Genomic DNA, 13,957 nt, shown 5'->3' with positions numbered 1-13,957 from the left:
AGTTGATGGCTAAGCTAGGGGGAGAGGTGGATTGCCCACCTAATGAGCACCAAAAGGAAAAATGTAGGTTTGTATCACTGCTGAGAGGTGGTTCTGACTGAGAAATAAACACCAAAGCAAAGTGGCTTTAGCTGAAAATTGGATTCTCAGCAGCAGGAAGTGCCTGATCTGATTGTTTATACCTTTTTTTCCCAAAACTTGGGCAGGCTGTTCCTTTTCTTTGTCTCTCCTCTTTTTCCCTTTCCCCTCCTCCTCCCTGATACTCTGACTTTCAGCCCTCTCAGGTCTACCACTTGGTCCCTCTTTGCCCACAGACCTGGAAGGAACGCTCCGCTTTAGTGTAGCAGCGACAGCTTCTTTCATCTTGCGTGCTGCAGTTATCTGACTTGTGCATCTCAGAGCAAAACTGATAAAGACTGCTAAGATAAGATGGTAATTTTCAATCTTTAACAGCTCATTGTATTTTAAAAATCTCATTGAAGAACCATGTATTAGTTAAGCATCCCTATTAATCATCATTTATGAATAAACTATGCCAATTTATGTCTGATTTTGTAATACTGGTGTTAGACTTTTCTCTTTTCTCTGATTTAAGTCTATATAAACAAAGGGATCACAAGAGGACAGCATGTCTGTGCTTGTTTAAAATCAACTGGAATTAGTGGCACGTGCCCTTTGCAGTCCCCAAGTTACGTGGAAGCACTGAAAGTTATTGTGGTTTTGTTCCTTTTGTGTCAGGGTAGTTCAAGTTTTAAAGCCAAGACCTAACAGCCCTGCTTTATAGCAGATGATTCAGTCTGTGAAACAGTATAGGAACTGTAGTAGAGTTATCATTTTTGTGTCATAGGAGGGGAAAAAAAGAGAAAACAGATATTGTCATCCCAAACCTTCCCCCCCCCCCCCCAGTTTTTATGCAGGTCATTATAGAGCCACCATTGTGAACTTTTTGCCTGGCTGAGAAGATGGTTAGGTTTAAGGTGCAAGTTCCCACTTGTTCAGGCAAGTACATGGCCCATACATGGAGGATGGGCCCTTTTCAGGTTTTGAATACTTGCCTCCCATGTAGTTTAAGCTGACTAGGCAGGAAGTTAGGATGGACAGAAACAAGGTGAAGATTGGCACTAGTCTGATAAAACCAGCTCAAATGTCTATTTAGAGAAACAAGGGAAGTAGTGATGTATGGGGAGCTAAAAGCTGTATGAGATCTCAAGTTTATTCCCTACGCTGCAATGAACAATTGAGTTTACACAGAAATGTCAGTAATGGAGTAACTGGTTGTGGTTTTTTGTTTATAATGCCAATACACTGATGTTCTGTTTCTTCACTTGCAGCTGCACTGAGAGCTTGTGCCGATGGAGGTGCCAATCGTCTCTATCACATCACAGAGGGAAGCAGGGACAGGTATGTTAACAATAAACTTGAAGTCATAGAAGTCATCTTTTCTCAATGGAAGTAAAATACGGAGGAGCAGGATCTGTTCAGTTCCTGAAGTAGCTGCCTGCTCTGGGCATGGTACTTTAATGAGCTGTGGCAGGTAGTATAATATTTTCTCCACATTATCTTATATTCTCAGCTACAATTTTTAAAAACACACAGGTAGCCTGAAATACCTTTTTTCCTTAAGCCCACTGGTCTTTTTTCCCCTTGAAAGCTCTGCTCTCAGTCTGTCTTATTTTATGCATCCATCAGAGCTAGGCCTTTGATGCAGCCTCCGAAAAACTTGCTGTGCCCCTAGCAAGGGTTGACTAGAGGAACATCTGATGCCTCTCACCAGGAGCTGAAACACAGTATGTCCTCTTCATTCTTGTGAGGCCTTAGACGAAATCGGTTTGCTTTGTGAAGTAAGATGGGTAATAAAATTGGAAGTCTACTTTTCTTTTTGAATTACTTCTAAATTAGCATCAGGGCATCATACCTGACAAAAGGCAAATACAGAGGTTATCTATAAATGTATATGCTAGGTGAGGAGATACGACTGAAAGACAAATATTTTCTTGTTTTCTGTAATGGCACTTAAAATTGTAAAATATCCCAGGTTTCTGCCCCAGCAGTGTTTAGCTGGGGTTGTGATGTGAAATACTGCATTCAAGTGCTTTCTCATTTTTGTAGTGGAACCATGGAACACTGTGTAATCTGAGGTTACTAAGCATCCTTTTTGTTTGTCTTTAGGATTTTCAGTTGTTTTGAGCAAGAATTCGTAAATAAATAGTTTAATAAAAGCAAATAAATGAATAAAGCTGACTCTTGGGGCAAAGGAATGAGACAGGTATTTGGTAGAACCTACAAACTTATGAACAATTTTGTTCATACAGCAAAATCTGACACATATTTTGTGTTTCATCTCATGGCAAGTGTATGACGGAAGCCTGGGGAAGCTTGGTTTCCTCCTGTCCTATAGAGTAAAGACCAGAGTTGGAGAGGAAAACTGTAATCTTAAAGTAAAAGTTAATTTAAAATTTCTTCCTTTGTCACCTGTGAGAAGTTTGATGTCCGAGATCTACAACTGCTAAAACCAAGACTGGAATCTGTCAAGCACTGCTAACTGTTGTAGGAGTATTCCTTCTGTAATCTTTTATTTATTTTCTCCTAGTAGTTGCTCACAGAGCCACGCAAGGGTAAAGGAATTTGGCAGAAAATAAACCCCCTTGCATTCCAGCTTATCCTCAGATGTCAGAGGGCCTGGGGGCGGCTAGGTTTAGCTTCTGAGTGATGTCCAATTCAGCACTATAAGTCCAGTTGCACAATGATGGATGCACTTATAGCACACTGCACTCTTGGCTTAGCCGTGTTCAATGCACGAGAATTGCCAGACTTAGGGAGTTTGGTTGCGTTAATGAACTATCACGGCTAGGTTAATGAGCAGCGCAGTTTATTAAAGCAACGGTACAAGTTCTTTTGGATTGCCGATGATAAATACACTGTCTGCAAAGCACGTGCAAATAACAATAGAGTCAACTACAAGCATATAAAATTATGAAAGAAAAGAGCTCTAAAGGATTCTAAGTTTCCCGGGGAAGCACTCAGTACAGCCAAGTATTCAAGTCTCACCCAATAGGCGTCCCTACGGCAGGGAAAGAGAAGTTCAGCCTCTTGGCTGATCCCAGAAGTCAGCAATGTCCTCCCGACTTGTCTATGATGGTATCTTCTCTAACAATCTTCCTCTTTTGAGGTCTTTTTGTACTATTTTTCCTTTCAGGTGGAGCTCGAGTGACTCTAGTCATACATACCTTTACTTTGATTCGTGTAAAGTTCTCTCGCTTTGATTTTAAAGGTACATGCTAGAAAAAATTCAGAGTGCATGCTCCATGGGGGAGTGGTTGTACCTTAGAGGTGGGTTTTGGTATTATAATGATATTATAATGAGCAAAGTTCACCCAAAGGACATGGTGTTGCATGCCAATACCCCAGAAGTGGGCACATGTGATATAAATCAGAAGTAGGGCATTAGGTCGACAGAACCCCCATTATTTTACCTCCTTGCTTCAGTGGATTCAATGCAGGGACCAACTGTTCTCGTTCCTATCGTCCCAGTTCCCTATCCCTGCAATCACAGAGCCTGGCTGCAGCATCTCCACTCCGCTCCACCCTCCGTGTTACTTTTCAGAGTCAGCATACCAAGTTCCCCTGGTGTTGCCAACATCTAAAGTTGCAGGTTATGTTGCTTAGGGAACTACCACGGAACCAATTCTTTACATGTCCACTGTATTCCACCCTGGAGGTTCACCTTCCCTTAAAGTGCGGGAGGGGTATCATATCGATAAGTCACCTCCAGCAATCATTCCACAACAACTTAATCCTGAATTCAAACAGAAATTTGTTTGACTTGCATCAAGCAGTTCTCTTTGATAATGGTGATGCTTTCCAAAGAACAACATGTTAGAGCTTTCATTTTACCTTCTCCTGTAACCCATTCATCTCTTCTACACACCTTTATATTCGTGTTAAATAAATATAATTCAGGGGAAAATGGATGATTATACCTTGACTGAATAGCTCTTTTAGTCTTACATACTTGGCCCTTGGAGTATTCTTTGCCTCTGTCTTTCTTCTTCTCATCTTAATTGCTTTGGGTAGGTATATTTTACCTTCAAAGTGATTCTTTTGAAACAAAAAAAAAGACCTGCATGATTTTTATTTTTGTCTTTAAAGAAGTCATTCTGCTGGAAGGAATATCCATTTACTTCTCTGAAGTATTTTCCCTTAAATTCCCTGTCCAGTGTTATTAAAGAGCTGTCTGCTCAGACTCTACTGACATACTAATAATTTCTTTAATGCTGTCTTAACCTTCTGTTTAAAACCCTATTTTATTCAAAGCCCTGATATCTAATTGTGTTGTATCAAAACCTAAAAACTATAGTCCTTTAATTCTAGAGAGATTATTATATCCAAGAGATACAAATAAATAACTTGATTGATATTTTGGGCTTGATTCTCAGTGACACCAAAGTGTGTGAAGAATCTTTTAGAATGGGAATAAATGCAACATCCTGGGAAAAGGAGAGCTTGACATATGGGACTGTTACAGCGGTGTCTTCCTTTGGAGATAAGTGAAGTAGTTGTTGCTATTTTGAAGGGTCCACTTCCAAATCCTAGAAAAATACAGGGCTAGAAATGACCTCAAGAGATCCATCCTTCTTTCCCTCAGCTTGAAGGTGAAGACAAACCTATGTGTTCCATTCCCGATGTATACCTATTTAGCTGGTTCTTAAAAATCTTCACGTGGGAGCCCCCCCCCCGCCCCATCCAGCTTTCTCTGCTTTAGGCTAAAATATGCCGAGTTTGTTTGGTCTTTCTTTATTGGTCATCTTTTCTTATTGCTCTTCTTGGCCTCTCTTCAGTTAGTCATAACTATCTCAAAGTGCTGTGGCTGAAGCTAGGCAAGATGCTCTACAGGAGATTTACCCAGTGCTGAACGATTCTGTAACTTGCTTCTCATGTTATGCTCGGCTTATGCTGTTGAATGAAAAGCAGCAAGACCAGATTCAAGGCCCCCCCATCTCCTGCCTCCATCGGTTTCCTGTTTTCTTCATTGGTGTCTTGACTTGTTTCTGTGCTTGAGTGGTTCACCTATTCCCATCAAGCAAAGGAAGCTCTCACTTTCCTCTCTATAGCGCTGCGCAGGCTGACTCAGCAATGTGACTTCAGGTCATGGGATTAACATGCGTAAGATGTTATATGTCTTCATCTGTGTTTGTGGTGTCATTTTTATGATGTTTGGTTGGTTTTCCCGTAGGTTTCTGTAAAAACTAGCTCAACAAATCTGAATTGCAATTATTCTTGTTTAAAAACAAACAAACCAACCAACCAACCCATCCAAGAAAACCTTCATATTTGTAACTACTAATGAGGAGAAATCATGCTGGTTTTTCCAATGATATATTAAAACAAATTGCCTTCTAGAGCAGGAGGGGTAGGAAGAGTAACCAAAAGGGCAGGATAACTTTTCCTTGGAGAGGCCCATCCTTGGGAGCTGTCAGTGTTGGGGACAGAGGAAAGGCAGCAGGGAAGAAGGGACGGACTCCTGTGCGCTGTTGCTTTTCTCTCTCTGGCCCTACAGCCCAGAAATGCTACTGCTAAACTGTTCTTGATTGCTAAACACTTGCAATTAATCAGAGCTAAAGGTGAGTTACTGATCTTTATGGTTTTTTTGCTCTGCCTTATTCTGTCTGCCTTGCCTATCCTGTTGTGTATTTCCTTGAGTCACTATGAAGCGCTGTTATCCACCTCAGAGTTAGGTTGTTGCTTATCTGTATCACACTACAGCAACTTCTTTCTCAACACTTTCTGATTAAATCTTAAGGCATCGATTAACCTATGTGTCACTGGCTTTGGGGTATATGAAGGTGAAGATGCATTGAAAACTATCATCGTATTGGCACCTGTAAAAACAATCATTAGTACTTAGGTCTCAGATGCTATTTTCTAGAGAGATATCAAATCCATCGTGTACTCGGGTTTTGCAACATTAAGAGCGTCAGGTTAAAGAGGGGAGCGGTGAGCTCTATAAGAGAAAGGATAATCCTATCATAAAAAATACTGGCTTTCTGGGGTTCTGGTTAGTATTTCAGTGTATCGGACTTACAGTATGACATGAGGTGGGTTGCCTACAATCGCTAAGAACATCACTTTCACTACCCTTCTAGTTTCTTTCTGTCAGCTGCATAAAGTATAAGAGTAGCAGTGAAACTGAAAAATGATTGTGTATTTTGATGTAGCATTTTCTACATATAAACATAGATGAGGTGAACTTATGTGATGCATGAAAATGCAGTTGCTACTATATAATTCTTCTCTGAACTGGGCATGCAGGGAAGCAGCTCCAGGGAGCTCTACATGTGTGTTTGAACATTCGGAACAAATTTTGTAAATATTTCTGGTTGATGTAGCTGCTAAATTTCAAACATGGACTTTAAAAAATCTTTTTAGAAGCAACTTACGTTCAGGAATACAGATTGCTACATAAAGTTTGTCTTTCAGTGACACCCCTCCCTGCGTCCCGTCGTCCCGTCCGTCCCCCCCCCCCGGATTTAAATAAGCCATTTAGTCAGAATGAATCAAGGGTATTGGTTGTACAAGGTGATGTTACTTCTTAACCTGGATTTAACAAACTCTTCTATGTCCTAGGCTTTGTGCTGAAAAGCTAAAGTGGAAAAAGAAGTCTTCGTTGTACAGCTTTTACAGCTTACACTTACTGAGTTTTGTACTTGTAAGTATCAATGAATAAATTTAGTCATATCACAAACTTTTTAATGCTGACTACTCCTGAGGAGTTTCTTGTCCTTCATGTGCCTGGAAATGGTTTCCAGGACTAGGTGCTCCATCACCTTCCCAGGGATTGAGATGAGGCTGAGCAGTCTGTAGTTCTCTGAGTCTTCCTTCTTGCCTTTCTTGAGGACAGGAATGACATTTGCTTTCCTCCAGTCTTCGGGCACTTCTGCCAGTCACCATGATTGATCAAAGATTATCAAGGGTGGCCTTGTAATGGCATCAGCCAGCTCCTTCAGTGCTCATGTGTGCATCCCATCTGGGTGCATGGACTTACATATGTCCATTTTGCTTAAGTATTCCCTGACCTGATCCTTTTCCACCAAAAGTACATCTTCCTTGGTCCAGTCTTCCCCCTGGTCTCTGGTGCCTGGGATTCCTGAAGGCTGATCGTTCTAGTAAAGACTGAGGCAAAGAAGGTGTTCAGTACCTCAGGCCTTTCCATGGTCTGTGTAACCAGGTCCCCTGTCTTGTTAAGCAATGAGCCAACATTTTTCCTGGTCTTCCTTTTGTAGCCTAGGTACTTATAGAAGCCCTTCGTGTTGTCTTTGACATCGCTGGCCAGATTCAATTCCGTTTGGGCTTCGGCTTGCCTAACTTCATCCATCCCCAGGCAGAGCTCCATGCACTCCAGCTGCTCTCACACATAAAGGGCAACTCCTCCTTCTCATGTCCCAATCCTGTCCTTACTAACAAGTCTGCATTCCCCTCATTGCAACACTCCATCCATGTTTCTGTGATCCCAACAAGATTGTAGCTCTGCAACTGCACACAGATCTCTAACACATCGTGGTTTTCCCCAAGCTGCATGCATTCTCCATGGCTTTATTTTGCCTCAAAACTTTGAAAAGGAAGCAATAGGCTTAACCTTTGAATAGGAAGACTAAGCTAGTGTAACTTCCATGAGGGAAATTAATCTCATATTTGCTTGTGTGAAAGGTGGAAAGATAACTCATAGTGTAATTGTTGGTATATTTTGATGCCTTCGTGTGTGCATTTTGGGAATTAGTGAGGGTTAATAGTACCTATTCATCAGCCGTCCTGTCTTCCTTTTGTTGGCTAGTTCAATTTGCTATTTATAACTTACACTGAATTTGCCTAATCTTAGAAACCACTGTCTCCATTGTCAACATCATCAAAAAAGAAACAGCTAGTAATACCCCTATGCAGAATGAGATCTTTCGTCTTGTTTCCTGAATAACCTTCTACTCGTGGAAAAGTGGGTCCCTAATAGGATTATAGAGTGAGAAATTCATATATACTTCACTGTGTTCCATATTGGATTAGAAATGGGGTACTTATGAAGGTAATTAGCCATTGATGTAGCTTAATGTAGGGTTGAGTGGAATTCTTTGCTTGAACTCTTCAGATTAAACTGGATATTGTTTTTAAGCTATCTTAGATTCAGGCAAAATTTAGGGCAGTGATGTAGAAAACATTGAATGAGATTTTCTGAGTACAGAGTTATACTAGAAGAGTACAAGGGTCTTGTCTTGTCTTTAAAATCTGTTCATTTGTTTTGGGGAGGATGTGAGATAGCTATACATGTGAAGTTTTTGCTTTACTAATGTTGATATAAGGATATGTTTCAGTAAAGCTAAAAAAAAAAAAAACGGCCTCTGAAACTGTGAGGTCAAAGCTATTTGAAATGGCTTTCTCGTTGCTGCTGGTGATGAAGAGTTCTTTGAATTGAGGGATTACAGTCTGAAAGCCAGGCAAGTTGAAAGATGAGGCAGTGCTTTATTTGTCAAATGGCTTAAGGAAATCTTTTACATCAGACATTTTTGCCTGACCTAAAAACTGTAGCAGTGTTTAAAGATCAAAATTAGGATCTTGAGTTTATCCTACTAACTTCTGCCGGAGTGTTCAGGAAACCCATCCTGATCCACGGTCTGATCCTTTAGGAAATACCTGACTTGGGATCCATTTTTAATTCCTAGCTTACTTTAGAAAATAGCCAGGCACCAGCAAATTTCAAAAAAACAAAGCAACTTATCTCAGTGTTTGGAAAGATGAATCCATTTGGAGTTACATAATGTGTTTGTTTCAGGTAGTGCAGATGAGAAATTCTCAAGATACATTAAGATCGTCTAGTTTTTGGCTTTTTTTCATTGATATCTTCAATTTAATTACTTTCATTTGATTACATTTTCAAATACATCTTTACTCCAGTAGCTGTGCATTGTAAATATAATGCAAAGTTTGTTTCAGAAACAATGAAGAGTTGAGATATCCAGAGCTGAATATCAATAGATACTCATAGATTCAGTTCTCAATTTAAATCAAGATTAGCTTCCTGTATTGGGAGGTGTTTCCTGAAAGTACTAGGCATATCATGCTTATTGGGTCTCTGAATCAAATGCTCACAGAAATGATGAGAGGTGAAAATCATTGGTGCTTTTTTTACTGCTGGGTTCCTCTTGATATTAAAAAGCAGTACAAAGCCAGACCAGGAGTATGTATTCTTCTGGAGTTATTGACTAAGTCACTGTAGTGCTTTATTTCTATTCAGTTAGTCATCAGATGCTATAAAGGAAAAATCTGGGAGTTACATAGCCATGGCTCAGATTCACTTGAGAATTTTAGGAGGGGCAGAAGTACTGTGTTTTGCAGACCACATGAAGTAGAGATATGTTTTGAGGGAGACACCAGCAACCAGCTGTAAAAGCTGTTTTACAGCGAGGTTTACTTGGAAGTGCTTCTAATTGTAGTTACTACTTTATTCTGTAAACCAAAACAGAAAACAGATAAGGGCTTTTCCACCATCCCTTCAACCTGAAAATCAAACAGCAGATTATCATCTGATTTAAAGAAAAAAAAAGAAAAAAAGCACATCGGCTTATAAATATTAGCAGAATTTAGTTGGGATTAAGTTACTCTTTATGTTGAATTTCTGTTGCTTTTGCTAGTCAAGATGGAAACTGTAGAATAATAATAATAATATTTATAACTAATAATGATGGGAGGTTAACAGTGTTGCCCATTGCTGTGACTCCTGAATGTTAGACCTCTATTAGAAAGAAGGCTTAGTCTCATCATACTCTTACAGAAGCTATGAAATGGCTAGCTTTTCATCCCTGATGTACACGTGTGTGCACAAATGCGTGCGTGCCTTGTTTCTTTTATTTCAGGAGACACAGAAAGTAAGTTACTTAGTACAGGACCATGCTTTCTTTACAGGAAAAGAGTTTAAAGAAAAAAAAGCACAGTTAGGTAGAACTTCTGAATATGATTCCCAAATGAATGAATTGAACTCACAAGTAGCAGAGGTAGATGTACAGGTTTCATCTAGAGTAAGTGTGAGAGTATTGTCTACTGATTAAAACAGAGACTTGGGAATCCAGACCTTTGTTTTGTTACCAGTTTGTTCAAAGTCATCCAGTGAATTATCAAGTCATCTCTGATTCATAGTCAGTCACCCTTAAAATGCAGGCAGTAGCCCTTAAGAAGGGCTAAAATGGTGTCCTTGTTCACGTGGTGTATCAGACTTTCTGTTACTTCTTTATTAAAAGCTAAGCCTGTAAAGGGACGAGGTATAATTCCTCCTTAAATCAGTACTTAGTAAGGAATTTAATAAGGCATAGAGGGTCCTAGGTGGAGGCAGACTTTAGCTCCATTAGCACTTAAGTTATCTGCACATTTTGGCATAAATCCATTTTCTTTTTTTTTTCTTTTTTTTTTGGATACCACAAGACATTCAAAGACAGCATTAGGACCCTGTTGTTTTAGCTACGTCAACAGACCTAAGTGTGAGACTCTGCTTTTCTGGAATGATCCTAATCTTGTTAATGAGTTGATGTGAAGGACCAGGACAAAAGCCTGGGGAGATGGAGTGATGAGCAAATACAAAAACATGGACAGTTCAACTTAGAAACCAGGTCTCCTGGCTGCCGGTGAAGTGCTCTGCCCATAAAACTGTGCTATCTCAGTAAGAGCACCATAAGCCAAGTTATAATGGCCAACCAGGAAAATAAAGGGTAATGATTTGTCCAGAACAGTAATTCTGGAAAAAAACAGGAAAAAAAGTGGCTAAGGAAAGGAGAATATAGGGACATTTCCAGTTAATCCCAGGTCTCTCAATCAGAGGGGTTGTATTGCTTCAGCTTCTTCTTCAAATAGCTGTATCTGTGCCCCTAGTGTACTGTAAGTAGAGGAATGTCATCACCATCTGGGTGATTTCTGGCTTTATGACATGGTAAAAATCATTTATGGCCACCCCGATGCTAGAAGTTAGGACTTTGTAGTGATAAAATATCTGTGCATTGAGTCACCGCTGGAAAAAGCAGCTTGGAAAAGAGTCCTAAGCTGGCCTAAGAGCACTCTGCACTTTATAGTGTTTCGGTTCTTTGTGCCTAAGGAGTAATTCTCAGGATCCAGGAAAAGCTGGCTCTGTGTAGCGTTAGGGAGAAATGTATGCCTGTGTTTCTTCTGGATCTCTGAATATCGATAGAAATGAAGGATTAGGCAGGCAATGCTTGCTTTTATGGAGCAATACTTTTTACAAGTGTTTGGGGCGGGCTGGGGAGTAGGAGTTTTCCTGTGTTTGAAACAAAGCGAAACTAGAAAGTTCTTAAAAGCCTCAAATCAGGCTGGATCTTTACTGCCATAGTACTTGTAATTTAAAATCTAAAATATGAACTTTATATTGAACATGGAAAGAGCGATCTTAGATTTGAAAGAAGCTCTGTTAAGACTGAGAAGAATGCCAAGATCAGCATTCAGTCTGGAAGCACAGAAGTACATGTGCTATCAATGCCTTAAAATGAATGTTTGTTAATAAGTGACCTTGAAGTTGACTGATCTGCACTGTTGCCCTTCAGAGATTTAGGGAAGGATTACTAGTGCTGTAGCACCTGTTCACTGTTTCAGCTATTTTTTTTCATAGTCTAGAAAATTCCTGGAAAGAGCAGTTATAGTCCCTTCTAGGTGACTTCAAATTACAGAATGTTACATAATGGGACTGAACACAAATAACACCCATAGATAAATTATTCAGATTAGTTTTTGCTGTCTCTAAAATGCTCTTTCAGTAAACTTATTAGTGATTGTTGGAGCGTAAACATATTCTGGATGTTTATTTCTTGATTTTCTGTCCTATTCTCTTTCTTCAGTAGACTCTACTCTCTTTTTATAAGTATGTGAAAGCCAAAAGTTCTGACTTTTTAACAATTTGCATTCAAATGGGCACCTTTATTTTGAGAACAGATGATTGTATACTTCAAAACTGTTTAAATTTAGTGTTACTGAAGCCAGTAGCTTGCGAATGGGGGACTTTATGCATTATAGAATATAATGAGATGAAAAACTTTAACAGATAAATCCATTTATCTTTAAACTGTTTTTCCTAGTTCTTCTGCTAAGATTTGTTTTTAAATCTAATTCTATTCCAAGAGTGTTTCTGTTTTACAAATGGACTCTTTCAGCTTTTCATTTTAAAATGTTTTCTGCCACAGTTGTTTTCACAGAAAATGCTATCAAGAACAAGGAACTGTGTTCTCAAGCTATGATCGAGGCTACTTATTACAGTTGATAAATGAGAATAGTTAATAAATTAACTATTTAGGGCCAAGTGATGAGTACTCTGTGCCTCTTCTGATGAGGACAAGCCATGAGGCAAAAACTGCAGAACCAGTTGCAAAGGCATCCACATAAAGGGTTGAGCATTGATTAATCAGTTGGACTAGGTAAGGTTGCCAGGCAGCTCTACAAATTCCATAATTGAAGACACGAGGATTAATCCTCAGTAAAAAATTAGAGCCCTGAGACATCGTAGACCCAGTTTTGATCTGCTACCAGAAATAATTCGCTCAAGGATGTGGATAAGGTGTACAGTGGTACCTCCAAAGCTGCTCTTGGATACATTTATATTCAGAGAAACTTAAATCTTCTCCTTCAGCTTATAGTTCATATAAAAATCACAGTCCTGGGTGTGCATACTCCTCTGCAAGCAACACACTACCTGCCTTATTTAGGTACCCAGTCTGGGCTTTATTTTTGCAAAATGGGGGAGAAAAAGTCTTCTAATGCTTTGATTTAGTTGTATTTTAAAACAAAAAAAAATATAATTTGCTATCTCTGTCTTGCACACAGACTTTTTTTTTTTTTAAGTTTTAGACAATCTACTTGAAAACCATAGTGAATGTCAATTATAGAGAAATGAAGAGAGTTCTGAGTTTTGAGCAAGGGAAGAAAGACCTTTTTGGATAACAAGTGAAAATACAGGGGGCAATGATGTTAAAAGATAGTCAAAAGGCAGTTGGAAATGGCATAAGCTGTATAGGAAGTATCTTGCCTACCGATCCCAAATAATTGAGCAGAATGATGTCTGATCATGTGGCAGGATGTGAAACTGATAAGGTAGATTGGATCCAAGGTTACAGTGTGTCTTAAAATAAATGGAGGTGCATGAAGGTCCACTGGTGTTGTCTTATGATGCTTCTCTAGCTGTGTGGGATGTTCCGTATGAGCAAGTCTAGAGTCTGTCTGCAGACTGGTTTTGATGTCTCTGCAGAACTCTGGACCAGTATCAGCACTTCATTCAGCTCTGGCTCATTAACCCACCTAAGAAATTGAGAGTGTTTGGGCTGAAACACACGCTAAGGTAGTAGGATGGTTTCTGATACCAGAGCGAGCTTGTTCTGTATGCCGTAGGCAATGCTTTTACTTACAAATATTTTTGATCTCACTTATCTTTTTGTAAGCACTTGCGTACGTATAAGCACCTCAAGAGCAGATTAGCACTGCAAAGATACGCCTAAAGAGTGAACTTTAGAGAGATGAGAGAAGAGAGCAGTAGATGAAGGGCTAGATGACAATTTCAGAATACCACCATGTGATGGGTTGACCCTGGCTGGACGCCAGGTGCCCACCAAAGCCGTTCTATCACTCCCTCATCCTCAGCTGGACAGGGGAGAGAAAAATATAACAAAAAGCTTGCGGGTCGAGATAAGGACAGGAGAGATCATTCACTAATTACCATCACGGGCAAAACAGACTCAGCTTAGGGAAAATTAGCTCACTTTTTATTACAAATCAGCCAGAGTAAGGTAAATGAGAAATAAAACGAAATCTCAGAACACCTTCCCTCCACCCCTCCCTTCTTCCCGGGCACAACTTCACTCCCGGATTTCTCCACCAAGCCCCCCCAGCGGCACAAGGGGGACAGGGATGGGGTTTACGGTCATCGCATGTT

At 39.8% G+C, this 13,957-nt stretch overlaps 1 protein-coding gene across 1 annotated transcript in view; it reads left to right on the top strand.

The window, feature by feature from the left end:
- Positions 1-962: 962 nt before the first annotated feature.
- Positions 963-13,957, top strand: part of TPK1 (thiamin pyrophosphokinase 1) — a 208,728-nt gene continuing 195,733 nt past the window's right edge. Inside the window, exons 1-2 of the mRNA XM_010581823.1 lie at positions 963-999; positions 1,332-1,401. Of these exons, the coding sequence (XP_010580125.1) occupies positions 963-999; positions 1,332-1,401 (107 nt within the window). The remainder of the gene's footprint in view (positions 1,000-1,331; positions 1,402-13,957) is intronic.

This window comes from Haliaeetus leucocephalus, unplaced genomic scaffold, assembly GCF_000737465.1.
Source record: "Haliaeetus leucocephalus isolate CR32 unplaced genomic scaffold, Haliaeetus_leucocephalus-4.0 Scaffold808, whole genome shotgun sequence".
Classification (NCBI taxonomy): domain Eukaryota; kingdom Metazoa; phylum Chordata; class Aves; order Accipitriformes; family Accipitridae; genus Haliaeetus; species Haliaeetus leucocephalus.
Note: the sequence above shows the minus strand (reverse complement) of the source record. Positions and strands in the feature narration are given on the sequence as shown.